Raw genomic sequence first — 24,495 nt, forward strand, 5'->3', positions numbered from 1 at the left:
AAAAATAAGAATATGATTTCAATAGTATCCATTTAGCAAATAATAAAAGGTAGTTAAAATTGCTTGGAAATAAAACAATGTTAATAAACCTGAGCTATGTTTTCTGCTTAATTTTTTTTTTCATGAATGTAAATACACATATATAAATTGAAAAATACATACAATAAAAAAAAATTACCAGTTATCATAGGAACATTGGCCCCATACACAGAACCTCTTCTTTGTAGAACTATCGGACCACCAACAGGAGTTAAATTATCATGTTCATTACGAGCTGATACTACACCTGATTCATCTGCAATTAATAGAGAGAATAGTGAAATAAAAAATATGAACTTTCAGTTCGAAATACCACATTGAAGATACATTAAATTATTAACATTTTAAGAATTTAAAATCCATATTTTTAAAAGTCTTTTAAACAATTCTTTATAGACACACGATACTTGACTTCATTAAAATTTCCTCAATAACACCGAATTTAATATAAAGAAACATAGAATTACTACTTGTTACAAACATTTGTTGCTAATTGTGGAATATTGCAGTAAGATATTTAAATATTTCCTTTTCTATTTACAGCATACACGTTAAACTGTTTGAAATGATTGAGTAAAAGTACCTTAACTGAATAAGGAATACACCCTTTTTTATTCAGTTATTACAATTTACTAAAATTTATTTACGTTAAAATAATTATATTCAACAATATATTTAGGAATTTATTTTAACTCTGTCAATATCAAAACAATGATTGTTTATATCAAATGATATATATGTCTATACAAATGAAAGATTCCATAGGGATGTTGAGTTGATGGTCTATGTCATTGACCTGGCTTTCCTAGTTGCCGACATTGAGCTGGAAGTTGAAGAGGCTGCTAATTTAGTGGTCAGGCAAACAGATTTGTGGTTAAAGACAAGAGGTTTGAATCTTTTTTTTTTCCTACTCCCTCGGGCCGGTTATCCAATTAAGTATACGCAGCCCGAGAAAGTGTCCTTTTACTCAAAGGAGGCCTCCCCACCCACCGGTTGTATGTCCGACACGGTAGGTCAGCCCTCCCGGTCAGATCTTTTCTTTTTGTTTTCTTTACATTGCCTGCCTCAAATTCCCAGGGCAGGAACCGAGTCCGGCTATGCCGTCCCCAGCCCCAGCCCCGGGAACCGGGTCTCGGTCTTTTGGTGTTGCCTGCCTCTAACCCCGCAGACGGTAAGCCAGGCCCGACTATGTCGTTCCCAACCACCAACTACGAAGCCGGGTCTCGGTCTTTACATTCCCAGTCCGATCTCGTAACGCCTACTCGCGGTCGTAGCTTTCATAAAGAGAAAATACTCATGAATATCCTAGTTCTACAATTACTTCAGTCTTTATTAGTACCCCATACGTCTTTCAGTATCATTTTTCTCTTTTAAAACTAAAAAGGAGAATTTTTCAAAATTATTCCAATTTTGTCTAGAACTCAATATGAAGCTGATTAGTTCCTCGGGTATGAGATTCTGTATTCCCGTGCAAAACCTAAGTGTTGTCCATTTATCGCATTCAAATATTGTATGCTCAGCTGTGTCATCGCGTCACAGTACCAACAACATGGAGAGCTTCTTTTGCCAAAGCGGAATAAATATTGCTCGAAATTCCCATGTCCAGAGAACATCTGAGAGACATAGTAATTGACCTCGCCATGCTTTCGTTTGACCCATTGGCTAATGTCTGAAATCAACCTTTTTGTCCACATAGCCCCCTCATGTTGACTCCATCTACGCTGCCATGCCTGCATAACCACTTCAGAAGCATCACCCCGTTCCATGCCCTGAAAGCGAAGCCAGCGTTCCAAAACCTGGAGTTCTATGGGTTTTGCCAGAACGCACGCCGTCTCATAAGATATTGTGCGGTATCCGAACATCACCCCAACTAGAGCCTGTCTATATAGACTCCTCAATCGTTTAGCATTCCTTTGCGTGAATATGGCTCTATACCAAACAGGTGCAGCATACAATAAAGCCGAGGTGCATGCGGAGACTAAAACCCTATGTTTAGATGATCGTGGTGCTTCACGTCCAGTCATTAATATCAATATGGCTTTGAGAGTTGTTTCAGCAGATTTACATCTCTCAGCGATGTGTAAACCAAAATTGAAGGACTTATCTATTATTAGGCCAAGATATTTAGTATGTGCCACCCTTCTTAATCTATGTTCTCCAATCCACAAGTCGAGGTCTCAAATATTTCTTCTACCCGCAATCATTATGTACTCGAATTTGACCAGAGATAATCCCAGTCCATGTTCAGTGAGCCAATCGCATACAGTTTCAAGTACTCTATTTCCAAAGGTCTCAAGTTCTAGCTCAGTCTTGGCATTGACCATGATAGCTAAGTCATCAGCGTATGCGACAACCTCAGTCCTGGCTGGCATCTGCAATCGCAGTAGTCGTCGAAAGCAATTAGCCACAAAAGTGGCCCCAGGACTGATCCTTGAGGGACACCACCATGGATTTGATAATTCAGTGTATCCTCCCACGTGTTTACCCTTGTCCATCTGTCTGAGAGATACTCAGCAATCTTCTCCGAAGACCAGCGCTTACATTTCTTTTGTTGAGTGCTGTAATAATCGTAGCCCATCTGACAGAACCGAAAGCGTTCTTAATGTCTAGAGTTATTAATAACGGTATCGCTCTGGTCCACCATGTTCCGCTTTTTACTTAAATAGCCCATTTAGTTATTTTGTTCATGGCATCCAGGCCGGATTTTCCTTTAATAAAACCATACTGATTCTTATGCAGCCCGTCGCTGTTATTCAGTTCTTGTATTAACTTGTTTGCAATAAGTCGTTCTGCCACTTTGCCCATTCCATTAATGAGGCAGAGCAGACGGTATCCAATCTTAGAAGAACCAGCAGTATTCTTTGGTAGAAACACCGTCCTTGAGGATTTCCAGCATTTAGGAAACATCTTATTTTGGGCACCAAAATTGGCCGCTTCAGTTATCTCCCAAGGGACCCTTTTAAAAAGTCCCTTGAGAATCGCGGGAGGAATGCCATCAGGTCCTGGGCTCTTTTTTTCCTTAAGTCTTGACACAGCCAAGGCAACTTCTTGCTGCGTGAAACGACCGGCATCGCAATTCACCAATTCCAGAGGGTCCTGTTCAGGTACCGGAAAAAGCCTGTTTAGCTGTTCCACAGCGGTCTCCGCCGTAAGGAGGGGCAATCGTCTTCCCAGTTTACCAGTAACTATCTGATATGCCCTCCCATGGGTCTGAGTCGAGCTCCCCGCATATCTCTTTCCAGCACCGTTTCTTGCTGTCTTGATTAGCTGATTTAATGTCCGCCTAGCTTCTGTGAACATACTCGTGGCGTGGTTAAAAGCATCACCTCCAACTCTGCATAGTCTGTATTTTTTCCTACGCCAATACTGTAAGGTCCGTCTCTGGTCAGTAGTCCAACAGTAAGCCAGCTGATGCCCCCTGTTGTTGTGGGGCATCCTCGCCATTTCCGCACCTATAAGGTCCTGTAGTACGAACGGTGTAACTTCCCTCCCATCCGACAACTTGCGGGCTACCCTGTCCACCACTATTTCAACCTGCCTATTGGATAGTCTCGACAAGACAGGTATTCTCTTGTTTTCCGATCGGTCATCGTGAAGAATAATAATGTAGCTAAGTGATCACTTCCAGTTTCGGCTTTTAGAACGCTCCAACGGAAACAGGAAAGACTCCATCTATTATCCACCAAAGTTAGGTCAAGTACTGATTGATGACCTCTCGCCTCATAGGTGTGAGTCCCATCATTCAGGCAAGTCAATCCTGTGGTCATCATCATATCCACAAATATCTGCCCTCTGTTGTTAGTAAAGTCACTGCCAGCGATTATTGCTTTGCAATTGAAATCTCCCATTAAAATGACTCTTTTGGGCGTCTGATGATTATACTCATTAGTTTGCCAATGTATGTCTCTTAGTCCTCGAGATCAATATTGGGACTAACGTAACCGGTTACTAAGACAAACTCAGTCAGTATAATTGACAAAATTCCTTCATCACGGCGATGCAACTGCCAAGCGTGTCTATTACTGCAATTCTTGATTGCCACATCGCCTTTGATGTCCGCTATCCAGTCATGACAAGCAGCGACATTCCTGTTAGGCTCAGTAGTAATCACCAAGTCAGCCTGGGAGAGATAGCTCTCTCAGCTCTTACTATTATCTCATTAGATAATAGTAATCTAGGCATGGGCTTCAGATCCGCACTTCACGCCTCCAGTGCGGTGATTTCTACTGCCACAGTCCAGGCACTTAATGGCTTCTCTACAGTCCCTAATGATGTGTCCCTTCTCGCCGCACTTGAAACAGAGGGCAGATCTATCCGGTCCTTTGCAGTCTGAGTTCTTATGTCCTGTGGACCAGCATCTATGACACTTATCATTATCAGTGCGAATGTATGCCCTACAGTGGACCCAACCTATCTTAAGCCTGTTAGCCACCAGCCTTGTCGCAGTTCTGTGATTTGTAATTACGGTAGCATTACGGGTGTTTCCATATGCGTGCCTTAGTGACATAACCCTAAAAGTCTCAGTCGCACCAACCACGGCAACAATTGCATCATTAATGTCTCTTTCTGTCGTGTCCGAGTTGAGATCCTTGATATGAGCGACAGCACGCCTGTCGCCTTTGGTCCTCATGTCCACTTGCAACTCAGCAGTTCTATCACGTAATGTGGTCGTAAATTGGGCAGCACTGTCTGCCCCCTTAATACGGACCTCCAACTCGTCATTCTTGCCTTTTCTAAGAAACAGGACCTCGCCGGCCTCCTCCTTAGTCACAGTATTTTTGACAGTTCTGAGAAGATCGGCAAAAGATTTGCCTTGAGCCTTTACAACCACTGTTTTGCTTCCCTCAACGGGAGGTGTGAAGCGACGTCTTGAAGCTGACCGTGACCGCGTTCAGCTTGTGTCAGCCTTCCTGGGGTCCACCAGAGAGACCAACACATCAGTAGTCCTATGTAGATAAATCAACATCTTTTTAATTATATTACCGTGGGGACCACCAGGCAGAATGTATATGGCGCCAGTTGATCTAGTCAGTACTCTTCTATGTGCTCTTAACACGCATCCGGCAATTTGCTTGTCACCCTCAGTCGAATCATAAAATATAGTAACCTTATTTCTCTGTCTAGCATCCTCGTCCAGATCTACCATCGTAGAAGAGACATCGTGTGCTATCATTCCAGATTTTACTTGTTCAGTCATAGCCCCTCCTTGACTTAGTAATATCCACGAACTGACACGTGTCCTTATGTCCATCAATAGGGAAGGAAACCAAGTTACATCTTCCCATGGCCCATGTGGACCATCTCTGCAGCAATTTTTCAATCAATTCCTCATCAGTTAGTTCCATATTTAATATATCTGTCTGTTCAGTGGTCGATACGGCCTCAGTCTGCGTAGCCTGGGTCACCACATTCAACGGAGGTGACATCTCTGTTAAGGCCTTTAATCCCATATATATCTTTTTTAACTCCACCTCATGTTCTCCAATATATTTCGAGAGACCGGGACCCATATGCTGCTTTAAAGCCATCATTACTATACCCAGCTGATAGGTGATACTATCCAAACTATTTGGATTAGACTCCTCTTCCTCTGAGGAACCTTGTCTGAATCGCTTCTTGCCCTTAGTTTCCTTCACTTTCTTCATTACCGCAGTTTTAGAGGTGCCAGCACTTTGAGCGAACATTTCTTCCGTTGGAAGAGACCCTCTGCGACGCATTATCCACAGCTGTACTCAGTGGACAATTCCGTATCCAACAAGTACCCACACGATATAATAGGGGCCCCAAAAATTTGGGCAGGTCGGGGGGAGGTAAAATGTACGAGTCCAAATTTTTTTAACATCACCAGTTGCACTCGTCAGGAGGAACCGAATTGAAGATACTAATATTCTATGTCAAGGTCCGTAAAATATTTCGGCATGTGGTTGGAAACAAGTTGCTTATACAATGAACTTATAAAGGTCACTGAGTCTGCTAAAGAGACTATTGTTAAGCTGAGTCGGCTCATGAGTAATCACCGTAACCATGTGCATCCAGAAGGTGGCTTAATCTGGCAGCACCTCTTTGATTACATTTTATGCAGCCCCAGCTTGGGAAGAGGCTTTCCAGAAGAAGAAGAATGTGGATAAGATATCGGCGATACAGAGGTGTGTGGTGATTAGTGTAGCAGCCTCCTATAGAACAGTGTCTAGGAACACAATTGAAGTAATTACAGGTATTCTTCCAGTGAAACTGAGGGCCAGATGCTATCATGGAATGCCTAAGACTGAGGCTAGATGGGTTTTACTTGATGAGTGGCAAGATGAGTGATGTGCCTCCACAACAGGAGAAAGAACGAGGTGAATAATTCTACGGGTACATGACTGGGTGCAAAGAGGCTTTGGCGAGGTGGGCTTCTACTTTCCCAGCTTTTGACTGGACGTGGGGATTTTGAGGTCTACGTCCATCGCTTTAGTAAGCAAGAATCCCCTGAGTGCAGGTACTGCAGTATGTTAGACACACCTGAACATACTATCTATCAATATCAATATCAATATAGGTGGGACGTTGTCCGACAGAGTCTGGAGTTGAGTTGGCTCACCCCTGAATTGACTTGTAAGTATGTGCTTAGTAGAAGGAGTTAGTGGGAGTCAGTCCGTTTAAAATGTGAATTTTACTTAAAACTTTATAATTGAAACTTTATTTAACTATGAAACATTATAATTTTCATATAAAACTGCATTCATTGTTAGTATATGAAACACACTATGCACACATGACCAAGCTCAATGAATAATCACACTAGCAAAATGCAACTGATACCAGATTACTCACAAAAGATGTCATACACTTTACCAAATTTAATTAAAACCACCATTTAAAACTATCTTATTTTAATGTTTGTTAATATACCATGTAATGCTACAATTTCACACTAGCATACAATAACAGCAATTTGAAAACTTTTTGAACAGAACGCATTCAATTTTTTTTTCTATTATGGACAGTAATGGGTAGCACAATTACCTAAATAGGATTGTTTCATCTTTTTTGAGGATAAATAAAACTTGAAAACATAACATAACATAACATTATGAAAACATAAGTGAGTCTTATCTTTCTGATGAAAAGAAAGGAAACATTTTAAGTAGAGTTTTTTATATAGCAAATAGTATCTTTTTCTTAATGTGGTATTTTAAGAATATTTTTAACAACACTGTTGGTACACCACTGTTGATAGTCAGTGATATGATGTCTATATCATATCATTTTTACTTTTTCAATAATTCAGATTATGGGAAATTGTAACCACCTATAATCAGTTAACTTAGATTTTTAGCATATTACTGTATAAATTTAATGAACAGGAAAAGTTTCTATAGTTACTTACCTTGACTTAATACACCAATTGTATCATCAAATGTCATAGCCTTGATATTTAAAGAAGCTAAGATAGCTTCTTTATCAGCTAGTGTTGGGTCATCATTACTAGGTACTTTGGCAGAAAGTATAACACACATATCACAGAGATTCACATTCACAGCACGGAGATCTGCTCTGCTGAGAGGAGAGCCCTAAAACATTGAAATAAAAACTATTCCATAACACCAAATACTACTTTTATTATCACAAATAATCACCAATTTTTAATAATAAAATATAATCAATTCATCTTATAATCAATGCGATAGAATTCAATATAGAAAATTTAAAGATTTTGTGATTAAAGATTTTAATAGATGCAGTGGACTTAAAATAGTCCATTTCTGTTTTATCATGAACCACCAATTTTCATACATTTTAACTGGGAAAAATTTTATGTAAAACTACATTATTAACGGATTACTGCTTGGGTGAACATTAAAATATCTATCAGATGAATACAAATCATATAAATATCGCAAGAATGGTTCTGACATTAAGTAGACAGTTTGCATTAATAATGTAAAGTATTAAAAATATCAAAGCCACCAAAAAAATTTATCTTCTTTGCCAACACATATTGTATTGTACAAGTATTTTACTTTCTCAACAACCAAGTAAATCTAAATAGTACACTAAATACTTTCATTCTGTTTTATATGTATATACAATATACTTCTAACTTTAATTAAAATTGGAGATGATAACCAGTACCAAAATGTAGAGTTCTTTTATAAAAAAAATAGGTTCTTTAATTAGAACACTTATTAAATCATAATAAATGTTAATTAAAGTGTCAAATAAGTGAGTCTTATTAAATCATAAGTATTCTCTAATCCAAAAAAATTACAATGAAATTGTAAACTGTATGGTAAGAATCTCGCAGACATCATTTCTTATGCTCAAAAAACAAACATTTCTGTAATATAAATAAAACTTTTTAACAAAACGATACTGATATCAAATGATAGGAAAATACAATTCTATTATCAAAATCTGTTATTAATTTAGAATTTTCTTTAAAAAAACAAAATAGATAATAAACAATGTTTAAGCATTCTATATAATAAGCAAAAAATAGAAAAATTTGTTACAAAACTGTTACCGGCCTGATTTCATTTACTAAACAAAAATAATATAAGAATTGTATTATTTCTGTAAATGTGATATGTATTACATATAACTGAAATTGGGCCACTAAGAGTTTTGTAACAAATTTTTCTTTTGTTTGTTTATTATATGGAATGCTTAAACACTGTTTTTTTTATCTATTAATGTATTTCTATTGTCTGTTACATACATTTTTTTTTAAACAAAAATTCTAAATTAATAACAGATTTGGATAATAGAAATGTAGTGTCTTACCTTTTTTGATATCAGCAGTATTTTTTTGTTAAAAACAGTTTTATTTATATTACAGAAATTTTTGTTTTTTGACCAGAAAAAATGATATCTGCGAGACTTTTACTGTACGGTTTACAATTTCATTGCAAGTTTTTTGGATATCACTGCATTTTGTTAGATTCTTATATTTTTTTTTAATGAATTACTGATTATCTTACGAATTTATTATTTAAATTGACTGCCTTAGAACAAACAAATTGAATTTCACGGCCAATTTTTTTTCTTGATAGTCATATCATTCACTTCAAACCATATTTTTCCTTTTTTTATAAAACTAGTATAATCTCTTGTAAACCAATACTTTTATTTTTTTGTAAAGAAGTGATGGGAATTAAAAAAATTGTTTCATCTGCAGTACTTTCATTTACATAACAGCATTTGCTATTAAAGCTAGCTGTAGTAAATTTTCTTTTAAATTTTATTATTTCAAGTAGATTATCAAGTTTTGGTATGCTACCTAGTACTATCAAGTATCTATCTAGCGGTGCAATTTGTAAAAGTACATTAAAAAAATGAATAAAATGATATATTCGAGTCCTGTGGTTCTTCAAATGAAAAAAAACATTGTCTAACAAAATTTGAGGTATTTTTTAAAAGTATTCTTTATTACTAATCTAAATGAACTGAAGTATAATGTTTGCACGCTAATTTTTTTTTCCATTTTCATTTCACTGTTAGGTTAGGTCATGCTTAGAACTGTAAATGTAGTTCGTTGACTTCGTCACCTCTTACCGATGAAGTTCTAATAAACTCCATGATAAGAACACTTATTTAATTGTTCTTAATGAAATTCTTCTGATATAATATTATATATATATATATAAAAAGATACATGATAAATACAATGTTATATAGTGTTATATATTACATCATTGTAAACAGAAAGTCCCACAAAGAAATAGAGACTCAATTAATTAATTATTAATAATTAATTAATTTATTTATTTATTTATTTAATAAATAGAGACTCAATTTCAGGACTCAAATTAATAAATTTGAATAAGAATTTTAAATTAAATTTAAATTTCTAGGACCCAAATTATGGATTAAATTTGCGGTTTCTTATGTAATTTGAGCTGGAAAATAAAATGAAATAAGTCCCAAAACTGTAACTCCAGTAATGTTTAAAGTGTTTGACATAACACACAAAATTCGGTATCAAAAACAAGTATTTTTAGGTTTGTAAAATGACATATATGCAAACACCTTAATAACAAAGTGTACTTCCAGCACAATGTGCACCTCCCCACTTCTCTTATGCCATTTTTCCACTTGCTTAAATCATAATTTCCCTGAAAAATGGATCAATTGTGGAGATCTACATACCTGGCCACCAAGATCATCTGATCTAACACCTTTAGATTTTTGCATTTGAAGATGGATGTAAAATATTGTATACAAAACAAAAATATATTCTCATGAGGAATTAATTGACCATATTATAGATACAGCTGAGCAACATAAAGACAGCCCTAAATAACTAAAAAGACCAACAAATGCAGTACAGAAACTTGCCAAGAAATGTGTTGAAAATGGTGGGCTCATTTTTGAACATTATTAAAACTGGTACGTATAGAGTGGTACTTTGGTCTAAAGTACTGTTTCTAAATAAAATTTGAATTTTTCTAACTTTTCTTTTATTCAAATTATTTTACACCATTTTGTTTAAAATTAAATTCTCTACAAGTTTTGTTTTACAAGTTTTACATGTTTATTACCCATTTAACAAAGTTATTGTACATCAAACATAAAAAACAGGGTTTTCTTGCCCCAATTTATTGATTTTACTCCAGATTTCTCAAAAAAATCAGGAAGATATGATTCTGAGTTATTTTATTCGATTTTTCAGGTCAAAAACCATAAGAACTTATTAATTCTGTCCCTTAATTAACGTACTAAAAATTTCAGCATGTCATTCAAAATGGTAACAAAACTTACATTGAGCACAGATATTTTAGGTAGATTCTGTAACATCTTCCATTCACGTCGAATATAATCCACAGCACCAACAATAACAACATGTTTTAATTCATGATAATGGAAATTACTTGCTCTCAATGGCATTACTAAATTACGAAGACCAATGAGAGGCGAGTCTGGATCAGCAAACAGGCATACCACAACATGGCCATTTAACACAGTCATTGCCGCTTGGTTTCGATCCTGTGAAAAAAATTAACTAAATTAGTTAAAATATAGTATAACGCATATACTATAATGCTTTATTTTAAAGCATTATAGTACAATGAAGCTAAAAACAGTTCAATTTAAATAAAATTCCTTTTAGAGAAAAAAATCAAGTGTATCAAATACTTCAAACAGGAATGTAAAACATTTTAGAGTCCTTAATAATTCATTTAAAACTCAATATTAGTCAATCATACTACTGAGAGTGAAAAGATGGACTGGTTCATTAAGAAAACTATAATTAAATAAGATCATTTTTATCAGCGTAGTTAAATAGGATAATAAGAAATACATCATATTATGTAATAATAAGTACACCACAACTTTAATCTTGAAATAAAATTAACGTAATAATGTATTAATCATTTATGACACATTTAATTATGTAACAAATTACAGATAGAAATTTACAGTCAATGTTCATAAGATTTACTTCATGATTTTGTACATTTACATTTATTTTATAAAATATCTGAGAGTATCCAGTGCATTAATGTGCATTTATTATGTGTTTAAAAAAAATTATTAAAAATAAAATGTGATACAAGCAGAAATATGTTTAAGTATCACTTATGTAAATTAATTACTATTTGAAAGATCAAGCTTGTTACATTAAAAGTTATAGAACCAAAAATGCCAAGTCTATAACATTATGCATAGGCTATTTTATCTATACTCCACACTTTTTACAAACATGTAGAGGTTTGGTAGTCTTATAAAAATCCATCTGTAATGTTTAGTACATTTTTCAATCAATAAACATATATAATAATTTATGATGAAATATAACAATCTGATTCAACATATTTGCATAATATTCAGAGTTCCATGTCAGACCATAAAGCAAACAGTCATATTTCTAGTTTAACATACAGAAATACGTTTATAATGTTTTTTAATATCACTTTTTTCTCCACATGTATCAACTGTTTATCCAATCCAGGCATTTTTTTACTATAGCAAATTTTTCACTATTTAAAGTTAAATTACTTCTAATTTATTTTGGAACACTTTTTATATAAATATTCTAATTTTAAAATAAAGTTTTATAAAATATTTGAGAGTTAATTTTTTTTTTGTAAAAAACTATTTAACAGTCCTTTTTTATTTTTTTCTTAGGCTACAGTAATATTACAAAATTGCAAAGAATATGACACAATTTAAGTTGACAACCGAAGGTTTAGAAATATGACATTTCAATATTTGTTTGGCAGTACAAGCCCCTTTGGCCTTTTTCATGATAACCTTCCACACTATTCTAGCCACCATTTCCTTCTATTCTTCCCCTCAAACACAGCCAAATTCTTCTTCTCTTTAACTAATCATTGTTTCTTGGGTTTACCCTTCCTTTTTTACTGGAGAACTGTTTCAAGAACATCATATCACAACTCATTCTCTCAATGTTCCCAAACCAATTTTTATTTAGTAACATGCTAAAATTTTGTGACATCGAAGTGATAAAAACATTATTCATTTTATACACCCATGGATTTTCATAGTTACTTACTGGTTTACTTTAAATTTGATTATAAAAAAAAATTTATTAAAACAGAACTTAAAAAATACCAAAATGCAGTCTTCGAGGTTCTTTGCTGGACTCCAATGGAACATTCCTGTTGAGTCATACTTCATTTCAGTCTTTTCGAAGTCAAAATCTTTGGCCTGATCATCAGCAATGCCAACAGTAAGGCCGCCATTGTTGTTGACATTGTTACCAGGTGTACCTCTTTGTGTTGGCCTGTTGAAAATTCCAATAAATAATGTTAAATAAATCATTCAAATAATATTTTTAATAATATGCAATATGTATCTAATCAAATATTCTTTTTGATAGCATTTATCTATTATCCTTTTCAACCATTAATACTATTAGCATTAATTTATGTATATCAAATACTTTTCAGCGATTCGTCCTAAATATGAAAAGCCATCAAGAACTGGGTGATTTAATATAAACGAGGACAATTAGTTTACATTGTTTAACATTTAATTTACATTAAAAGGACTAACTACTAATCTTCACTAAAATGTAAAAATTTAAAGTGCATTTTAATCTGACTTTACTCCACGCTCAAAAGGTAATTTAGTCATTCCCTTTCTAAATTTTTTTTTTATTTTGCTGGAACCTGAATAAGACATAAATCGTACATTTCACAACTTGATGGTTCTTCAACACTGGAATGTCTCAGAGAGTAGCACCTTAAAAACTGAAGAACAAAGGATAAAGTACCAATGACTTTACGTTATTGTACCGACTTTACAACATTAACAAACAAGTTTTCAGCAGTACAGCTACTCTCTCTTGAATGCAGTTTCCTTGCATCCTATAACGTATTTTTGTGGCGAATGACTATAGCAATCACCGCAGTCAATATAGTAGCTACCATAAGAGAACTTATTTAGAAATTCGGTAGTAAAAATAGGTCAATCATCAAAAAATAAAAGAACTAAAAATCTCAAAACTACAAGAAAAATATAAACGTACAAATAAATATTCAGCAGAAACACAACATTTATTTAAATGTGTGTTTAAGAGTGATATTTAGTACGAATTATTAAAGCACATTATGACAAGTTATAATAAACAGTCAATAAAAAAGTATTCAACGTAAATGTTAAGTTAGTTAATTTATTATCCTATAAGGCATAATCTTACAAAAAACATTAATTAGAATTTATGGTTATCAAATAAACTGTTATTATCTTCTTGCCCAATAAAAAATAAAAATTTCCAACATAAAGGATTTTAGAACATAAAATACTCATAATACAACAACTAAAGTTAGACATGAACTATTATATTTTCAATAACAATGGCAAATGCACTTCTCACACTGTTTATTTTCATCCTACGCTTACTTTATTTTTCATATATCACGCATAGTTCACACCCCATCTTACCTGTTATAACAACAAATCTGTTAACAACAAATGAAATTTGTTTATGTAATTAATAAATGTATAGGTGCTAAGAATTGTATGAAAAAGTTTTTAACAGCTTTTTATTGCATTTGTTATGACTATTCTTTGTGAGTACTTCACAGTTTTCAAAGATATAAAAGCTATAACTTCTATCATCATGGCATAACAATAGAACTTTAATATAAATATATTAACAAAGCCTTTTATATCAAAAGTTTTTCAACAATCCATATGCATATATTCATATCTATGTGTGCAAATACACACACACACACACACACACACACACACACACACACACACACACACACACACACCAACACAACTGATTAATTTGATTAAAATATTGTGTAGCAAACATTTAGTCATACAAAACTTAAACAAATAATATTAAATTAATAAAGATATAAATGTATGTACAGTTCAAAAATATGTAAAAAAAAATTATAAACTGAGTGAAACTAACAAGTATTGTACGAACACTATATAGACTAATCTCTAAACATTTAATTATTTATGTATATATAAAAATTTAAACGAAATAATTTAAGAAATAGGATCAGCAAAATTATAATTCTAATATTCTACTAAAGTAAAAACAGTCTGTGCTATTTGTATAACTGTAATCTAATTTAGTAAGGTGTATAAGTAATATTCTACTAATATTACATAAACTTAACGATAAAAAAAAAAAACAAGGCAAAAAAAGTTTAATTTAAGCAGAATCTAAACATTAAAATAAATTTTAATATGAAATGGTATTAATTGCATTAAATTACTCTTAATTAGCCTAACCACTGACTACTGAAACAGAATACGCATTTTAACTTTTTCACAAAGCAAGATTATAGATGGCAAACAAAACATAATAAAAAGTTAATGACTAGATTATTGAAATTTTGCACTTGTTTACAAACCTGGAAATTTATAAAAAAAAAGTTAATATAATATTAAGAAATTTTACTACAGAAAATAATAAGAACAGAAATTAATTTTATAAAATGGGCATTTTCTTCTTTTGAAATGAAGTAATTACTAAAAAATGTAACATTTTGTTAATATGTTGCAGTACGTTTGTTAATAGAAAAAAAAACAAAACCTACAACTACAACATACACCACTTACAAGGAAATGTCCAAATCAATTTTCTTCAACGTGGTAAAGAATGAAATGATTAAAAAAATGCCAGATTTGGGAATCAAACTCCCAACCATCTTCGGGAGAAGCCAGCATAAATAATTAAAATAGTAAGAACAATTTTTTAGTCACAAAACTAATTTAATTTTTACGGATAATTATAACCTATCTAATTATTATTCAGTCTAACACCATTTAGGTGTTTTTTAATGATAATTAATTTTTTTTTTTTTAACAATAACTAAGTTAATAAGTTTGGCTTTTTCTGCAGTAGCTTTATAAAAAAAAAAACTAGATAAATACAAAACAGTAAAAATACATAGCACAAGATAAAATTTTGATCTACAGACATTGATAGTGAGAGATTATAAAAAAAATTTTGTACACAAATAGAGAAATAATAGATGGCTGTAGTTAAGGTAAGACATATTAAGCTAGCAGTTGGAGAAATCTGTATCGAGGACATTAAGATCCGAACAAAGATCTAATCAAATGAAAGAATTCAGGTAATCTTTAAGAAAACAAATCAAACTGGTAAAGTGCAAGATGGGATAGACAAAATATATTACAAGCTTTTTAATATAACTATTTTCAAATAGAGAAGAGGAAATACATGGAAAAGCATAGACAGATTTCAGATGAAATGATAATAATTTTATGAATTTAAGTACTTTTTAAGCAAACTGGCCAGCTAAATCAGATGTACACCAATTATTTTGTATTTATAATTAGGAGGGGTGGGAAGCCCAGTGGCTTTACATGACAGGTACTTAAACCATCTGGCTAATTGTGAAGTACCAGATAGACAATAACATTCTGGATTGGTCATTAGACAGACTCTTCTATTAAATCACACGAAAGATGCTCCCAGCCATCATCAGTAAAAACCTATCATCTGAACTACACCCACAAACTCAAGAGGAGCTAGTAAATATCAATGATAATTAAAATGGATGGTAATTAAAAAAGAAATAATGTCTTTTCTTAAAACATGAAGAGTAAATGTCAAGGAGAATAAATCAAAAACCAGCTGTGAATGAGAGAATCTGATTTGATATTGAGTGTACTTTATAAAGAATCTTAAAAAAATGTTTTCACAATAAATATGGTATAAAAGGTAAATAAGGTATTTTTTATGATTTTTCTATTTGCTGACCATACTACCAACAAAGTAACTTAACTGCCATTTTTACAATAAGAAAATGGCTCTCACTAATTTTGAACTGTAATAATTTTTATATCAAGTAATATTTAAATAAGGATAATAATTTAAAATTATTCTTTCAATTAAATTGAGGATTACAATAGATTTTTTTTTATCAAAACAAAAATTTGTTAAAATATTTCACATTCTTTTATAATACAGCTCTTACTGAGCTAGAATCCCAACAAATCCATAAAAAAAGTTATGCTAATTTTAATATCTTGACGATATATAATATGCCAAATTATGCTTTTTAGAAATTCAAAGAAAACAATTTTAAAATAGTTTAATATCTAACATTCATAAATTGCATGCTTAACTCTTTTTTCTTTTTCTATAAAAAAAAAATAAAATAATTAACTAAGAAGAGAACAATAGTCTGAGTGAGTATGTGGGCATTTTATAGTAGATTTTCAGTTTAGAAAATATCCTTTATTGTCTTTAATTAATAGATACATAAAAAAACCATCAACAAAAAAAAAAATAAAGCAAATAATTATAAACCAGGATAGTATAAGTAAGGAATAAAAAAATGTCCAGATTCATTCATCTGAACATAAACACACAGGCATAAAAAAAATACATCTATTAAATGTTTTAGGAATTAAGTCATTAATAAATGATAAATAACATAAATTTTTATTGCTGATATATTAGCTGAAAAATTAAATAATACGCATAACTTTTATTAAAAATGTAAGTAATAGAAAGAATATAAAGATAAACAATAGAATAAAAATATATAATTTTATTGAATTTTAACAACTAAAAATACATTAAATATCCAAAGAACATTAATTATATCTGAAAAGTATCATAAAAAATTATTTCTGAAGTTTTTTTAAATTCAAGATGATTTTTATATGGCTTTCTAAAACATAAACCATTAAGAAACTTTACATTCCTTTTAAGGAAATTTATATACATATGTATATTTTAATAATATTATTATTATGATATTAAGCACATTTTAAAACATTTGCAAATAGGATTTAACATAATTTCAACAAAATAAATAATAAATAAATCAAGAAAAATATCAGGCTGAATGAAACATGGTTGACAACTGTCACAAATAATAGAAAAATTCACTGCTTTGTTTTCATTTATAATTAGATTAAAAATGTATAATATTTAAAAGTAAATTAGTTGTCATTCTGTAAAAAATTTTATGTCTACAAAAAACATTCCCAGTAATTTGTCAGAATGGCTCCAAAAGTTGACCATGCCACAAGATTGTAGAATTAAATCCACTTAAGTAATAATTATTTTTACATTTTATCAATGACTAAAGTTACCGGTGTACTATGATTCTAAGAATTTAATAACAATACTAGGTTAAAAATGGTTAGCCTGAATCTGGAAAAGAATGTTATCAAATTTTATCAGGGTGAACAGCCTGTTCTGGGATATTTTAATATATTAAAGTACTTCTACATGGATTCCAAAGATATCCTGTACAGGCTATTAATACAACTTTCCTTGCAATGTTGCTCTGATTCTACAATTTGGTAAAAAATTCCTCAAACAGATCCTTTATATATATACACACATGTATAATTTATTTAGATTAAATTTTTTATAATCCATTTTTTGTTTCCTCTGTACATTGAATAATAATATATAATACAATATTCTTTCAGTCTCCGTAGAGTACAGAATTAGAGAACACTCTTACCTTTACATTTTTATATTCATAAAAACATTTTTAGGCCTAAGCCCATCTTCAGTGATATTTTTTTTATAAATTCTTCATTTGTTTACATTCATACAATAATTTTATGAGCTTTTTACATTTTATTTTGTAAAAATTGTCAGTTAAAACATTTTAAAACTTCAGACAAAATATTTATTCAGTCAGAGAATGAAAAAGCATTGCCAATAACTATTAATTTATCAATATCTTAACTCTGTATGCCAACTTAAATAATTTTATAAGAATGTCCCCATAAAATTCTGTTTGCAGATTTATAAGGCTGAATTTACGTATATATATACATATACAATTTTTCTAAAATTTCTAATTTTCTATTACTATCTTCATGTTCAATATTTACTTTTTTGATTATTTCTAAATTATTTTCTAGCCTAGTTATATTATGATTATTATTTATTAAAAGATCAGCTACATTTGAGAAACATATTTTTTATTTTTAAAATGATTAAATTTCTCAAATGATATGAGTATCATTTGTTTAAATGATATTGATAAATTATTAGTTATTACAATACTTTTAATGAAAAAGTATTAATAAAAGAAGCATTTTAAAAGAATTTTTAAAATGTTTTTAAATTTTATTAACAAAATTTTTTACAAAATAAAATGTAAAAAGCTAATAAAATTAATGTGTAAATGTAAACAAATCAAGAATTTATAAAAAAAAAAAAAATAGCACTGAAGATGGGCTTAGGTCAAAAAACGTTTTAATGAACGTAAAAAAGTAAAGGTAAGAGTGTTCTCTTATTCTGCAATTTGCGGAAGCTGAAAAATATTATATATAAAATATATTTAAACTGACCAACTGGCTAATAAAGAGGGGAAATTGGCTTCTAAATTACGTAGACTTCCTATTTACTAACTTCTGTTCAAGTAATTACATCGGTTAAAAACCTAATATAACCCTTGAAAAATTAATTATTATTATTATTACATATATTAACAGTATGATAATAATGTATCAATAATAACATAATATTGTTGTTATTACTGCTTGTAATCATTAATATATCATCATATAAACAAAAGAAAAGTAGTTTGTTTTTGTTTCTTACATTGTTCCACATTACTCAGATGTTATTTTAACTTCTTACAACTAAATCACACATTTTATTTTAGTTTATCTGTTATTTTTATTGTTTTCTGTTATTTTTATAGTTTATCTGTTATTTTTAGAACAATATTTTCAATATGGTTAAATGCTTTAATAAAACTTAAGTTCAAGTATAATAAGTGCATGGTATAAATTATTATTAATTATTGTTGATAGGGTGATGGTGGTAAGTGGTTTACTGTATATGATGAATTAAGCAGTATTGTGGAATACAAACCTCTTCATCTCAGTTAATTAATTTTTTCTTTAAATTTATGAATATAACTTGAACTGATAATAAATTTAAAAAAAGTCATGATGGTTTCAATATAAACTGAGCTGAATGCTTTTCTAAACTGCATAAAAGCATCTTTAACTTTTGATGTAAGTGAAATGATTGATATAGACAAAAGACTGAAAGAAAATCCTTTCGTAGATAGAAGTGTATGTATGTTATATAAATAAGCAACAGATAACGCTTGAGTCCTAGATACAATTTACAAAATTTCTTTATAAATTTTATGTGATGCGCAATGGACATTCATAAAGAGCAGGAGGGAGTGTCTGTACACAGACCTGTATTATAAAAAAAAATATTGTTGAATATGAAATATGTCTACAACTATAGTGACAACAATAATGAATTTTTTGAAGTACATGAAGGATAGTTAAATTTTCAGAAAAAGCAGCACTCAACTGACATGTTGATTATTTCTGACCTCTGACAAAGAAGGTTTGCAGACCAAGCTGCTACAAAAAAGTTATTAATCATGAAAAACTGATTTTGAAAGAGAAAAAATTAGAATCAATTTCATATCACTGATGAAACTGGACTTAGTTTTAAGTCACTACCAAATAAAACAATGGCATTTTGAAATGAATTCCCAAACCAGATAATCAAAATAAAAATGACTACATCTGGCAGCAAGTGAGGTATAAATTTTTTATTTAAAGAGAAATCTATGATGAGCACTTAAAGTGATCTGCTAATTAGCCAAAGAAGAAATGTACATGGATGAATGTTTCATTACTTACCAATTATTACATTTCAAATTTATTCCAGATATAAAATGCTATTTTTTGAAAAATAAAATTGTTGAAAAAAGCTCTTAATCCCATCTCACTTGTCTGCTGAGGAACTAATGAATGACATAATATTATGGTAACATTCCTACGATACTCTGACCCAATAGTATGAATAATGATAACATTAAAGTTGTGATTACAATAAAAATAAGGCAGAAAAGGATGAAAGAAAAGATGAGTTAGTTCTACCTGTTCTACAGCACAGAAAAACTGAAAAGATTTTTGAATTGGTATGTTATATAAAATAGCAATAATTGAAATGTTACACAGCAAAAATTTTCCAATTACAAAACAACGAATTGCAATTACGTTTTACTTCTTTTTTAAAAAAATAAATTAATGAAATTTTTTAATAATATTCAGTTATATAAACTAAACTTTATGAAAATTAGTGTTTAGTTACTAATTAATTGTTTTAAATGTTTAAGGTTAAATGAAAACAATTAATAACTTTTTTAATTCTTTTTCAATGAAAAGAGTTGCAAATTAGTTTTTAAATGTGAAGTTCTTAATAACTCTGTTAATTTTCATACATAAAAGTTTTTCTTAAATTTAATTTTATTTAGTAAATGCTCATAATGTATATGTATCATACATTTTTTATAGGAAAAGGGTTCAGTTTATCAGATTACCTACTGATCTCGACTAAGTTGTTAAGAGAGAGTCTACTATAAATGGCTGGAGTTTAATTCACAATGATCAGATTTTCATAATTCAGTTTAGCACCATTATTACTCTTTTTTATCACCAAAAAAAAGTCTGTCAAAATAATGTATAAAATAATAACAAAAAAAAATTGCAAAAATATAAAAAGAGATTCAGCAACTAAAAATATATAAAAAATGTTATAGAGGATATAACAATTGCTGTAACTATATACTGCATTACAACTTCATATTCAATGAAAAGAAGTTCCTGTAAGTTCCTTGTGTCGTGGAAACTTTCTGATAGTACTGATGTTAAAAACAATTTTCTGTTACTCTGTTAAGTATAATTAAAGTAAATTACAATATTTAAAATATTAATTATCAAATAATGGTTAAAACAAATATAAACAATTAATAAATAATTTAAAATTAAGATTACACAAACATATGAGTGAAATTTTATTATAACATTCATTGTCAGAAATAAAAAAATAAATAAAAAATGAAAGTATATATATGCAAACTCATTTCTAAATAATTACCAAAATACTATCATTGGTAATTTCATGTTACCTCAGCCTCTTTATTTTAATAACAATGGTAACATGGGGGGCCTCCAGGAAGTATTGTATATGAGAAGATTTTTCTTCTCAAAAAATAAAAAAATAAACAATGAAACAAACAATAATATAAAAAATAAAAAAACATCAAGAATGGTATTTGAATAGGAACCTAACTGTAGTACATTAGAAAGTATCAAGAAGAAAAGAAATCAGCTAAGGGAAGATAAAAGTGGAAATGTAAAAAAAAAATAAGCAGAAATAGATGAAGGCGGATGGAATGGAAAGTAAAGAGATAGTTGAAAGTAGAGGCTGCGTTTATGATTATGAATTCACTGTTGACTCATCAGTTTATGAACATGATGATGGAATAATAATAATGAATTTTTTTTTCAAATTAAAATTTTAATTATAACTGGTAATTTTTTTAATATAAAATAAACAATGTAGTCATTTCATAATGCTGAGGATACCTGGTACAATAATTTTCACTAACATTATGCTATTTTCTTACACAAGAAATAAATTAATTAAAATGAATAAAAAAAGTTCAATTCAAGAAGAGTAACTCAGATGTTAACTCAGATAAAAAAAATATTATACATCTGAACAAAATCAGATGAGTTATTATATTTTATGACAATAATTTGATTAACTACATTTCATAGAAAAAATTATGCAAATGAGCTAATAAAATCCATAAAATAGCATTTATTATTGAAAAAAGACAGTGTGAAAGTACCAAATTATTAATCAATATATCATTATTAAAATGAAGTATTAAACAATAGCTACATTGTACAAATGACAATGAATGTTATTGCAGAAAAAATTAATTAATCATAAATGTTTTTTCTGAACCATCAGTTTCACTATACACAAAACACAAAATGCCCAAACATACACCAAAATAAATTATTATAACACAATGAAACTGTTTTTACTACATAAATACACACAAGAAAGAATAAATACTAACATTCTGTTAAGTTAGTTTTATTACACTACATTCCATAAAATATAATTTAAAAGCATTGGAATATAATATTATTTACAGTAGATAATATTATATAACATTAATGCATAATTATTACATGGTTTTTTTTTCGAGTCCTGTAAAATAAGATATAGAAAAACACAAAACTACACAAAAATTTCCATCGAACAAAAAATTACACTCAAACTCTCAAAATGTATTTTGAGTAGTTATAAATTAAAGAAAAATTAAAAAATAAAATTAGTATTTATATATTAACATTGAAAGTAAACAATCATGCACTAAAAAATACAACAATAACGTGCTTATGTGCAACGTGCGCTTTGTTAAAAATACATTATTTAACATTTTCTTTAAATATCTGCACATTTAAGGGATCATCCTATCCTAACACATAGAAAAAAGATATGGAGAAAAAGAGATAAGAACAGATAGAAAGATATAGATAAAAATAGAATAGAAAAGATTAAAAGAAAGAAAGAAGAGATAGATAGCGTACATGAGTTTTTTAACTTCATAGGCAAGGTGGTAGCCAGCATATGAGGCGTCCTCTTGCGTCCTGAAAAAATAATATTACAACACATCACTCATATCACTCACAAAATCACTTTGACTCTTGATTATCAGTCAACCAAATAGCAATCAATCAGTTTAAAAGAATCCACTTGCGTCAATAAATATACCAAGAATCAATATTTTGTGTGGTGTGAAAGCATCATAAATTAAAACTTGTACTCAGTATTTCTAGATAATTAATATTAATAAGTGAATACACTACCTACACTATTAGAAAATAACGAGTGCAATTTCATTTATCATATTTAAAAGGTGTACTTAAAACATTCTTGCTTACAGTACATATTCAGTAAATGTCATTTTCTTAATAGATCCAGTAAAAAATAAGTATATGACAAAAAATGTTCTCAAACCTTGAAAACTCCAACCAATTCCATATTAGCCAATCTCCAAAATCAATAACTTTCAAAACAAAAACTCAATAAATAAATCTGTAATGTATTTTCATTAAAAGAACACTTTGCAGTCATTAACTAGCTTTGGGTAACACTTGTCTCTGTCGTAAGAATTTAATGAAGGTGCTACCCAATTTAACATCAGATTGCAGAGACATTACATGTACCAAAGTATCTAATTTATAAAACTTTGTTAAATGGAACAAAGACCAGCTTAAAAGACAAATTTCTTTTTATATGAGTAAATTTTACATAATTGGTTTTAAATGAAAATAGAAAATGACAAATGGAACTCTATTTTTTTTTTTTGTAAATCTGATTTATCGGATATGACTATTATATAAATAATTGATCATCAAATTGAGTTACAAACGGGTACTATACTGAAACATGTTTTGGTGAATAAATATTATTAAAAATTAGGTAACATTGGATGAACTACATGGAACAAACAAATAAGTTTGTTCAATGTCTGTAAAAAAAAAAAAAATCACACTAATAATACAATTTTTCATCAGAGCGAAACTTTATAAGAAACAATTATATATTATATTATACATCTAAGTTTTAAACAGAAAAATTTGACAAAGATAGCAACTATGATTTCTTATGACTCCAGTTTAGTCATTTGTGATGTTCAGTATGCTTGCATAACAAAGGTAAGCTTCAGTTCACTGAAAGTACTTCATCACTGTGCATTCAAAATATTTTTTTTTTCAAAGAAGGTAGAAAGATAAAATTACTTAAAGAAAACATACAAGTATATTATTTGGAATCGTGACTAAGAAGGAAATAATGTCACATGTAAAGAATCTGAAACTTCTGCCACCATCATAAATATTATTAAATGAGAAAAAAGCACAAAAGGAAATTATAAAAGTGCAAGCTATATACAAATAGGTTAAAGGAAACAATGACAGATTATTTAGAATTATTAAATCCTTATTCTTTGATATTGACAACCAATTTTCAGCAAGTTCAGTGCATCAGGGGTCAGTGCTTTCCTTCCTACTTGGGAGGTTCACAGTTCAAGGAACAAGTTATATTTTAATGGTACTGGCTTCTCAATATTACATTCTTGACGCCATAACACATTTTATCTTGACAAGCCAGAACTGTAACAAGCTACA

The 24,495-nt window shown here is 30.2% G+C and overlaps 1 protein-coding gene across 1 annotated transcript in view; it reads right to left on the minus strand.

The window, feature by feature from the left end:
• slo (calcium-activated potassium channel slo) overlaps positions 1-24,495 on the minus strand; it is a 537,563-nt gene that overhangs the window by 25,797 nt on the left and 487,271 nt on the right. The window contains exons 19-23 of the mRNA XM_075360629.1: positions 22,894-22,953; positions 12,598-12,769; positions 10,783-11,007; positions 7,409-7,592; positions 179-295 (exon numbers count right to left, since the gene is read on the minus strand). Coding sequence (XP_075216744.1) covers positions 179-295; positions 7,409-7,592; positions 10,783-11,007; positions 12,598-12,769; positions 22,894-22,953 — 758 coding nt within the window. The remainder of the gene's footprint in view (positions 1-178; positions 296-7,408; positions 7,593-10,782; positions 11,008-12,597; positions 12,770-22,893; positions 22,954-24,495) is intronic.

Source organism: Lycorma delicatula, chromosome 3, assembly GCF_047948215.1.
Source record: "Lycorma delicatula isolate Av1 chromosome 3, ASM4794821v1, whole genome shotgun sequence".
NCBI classification, from domain to species: domain Eukaryota; kingdom Metazoa; phylum Arthropoda; class Insecta; order Hemiptera; family Fulgoridae; genus Lycorma; species Lycorma delicatula.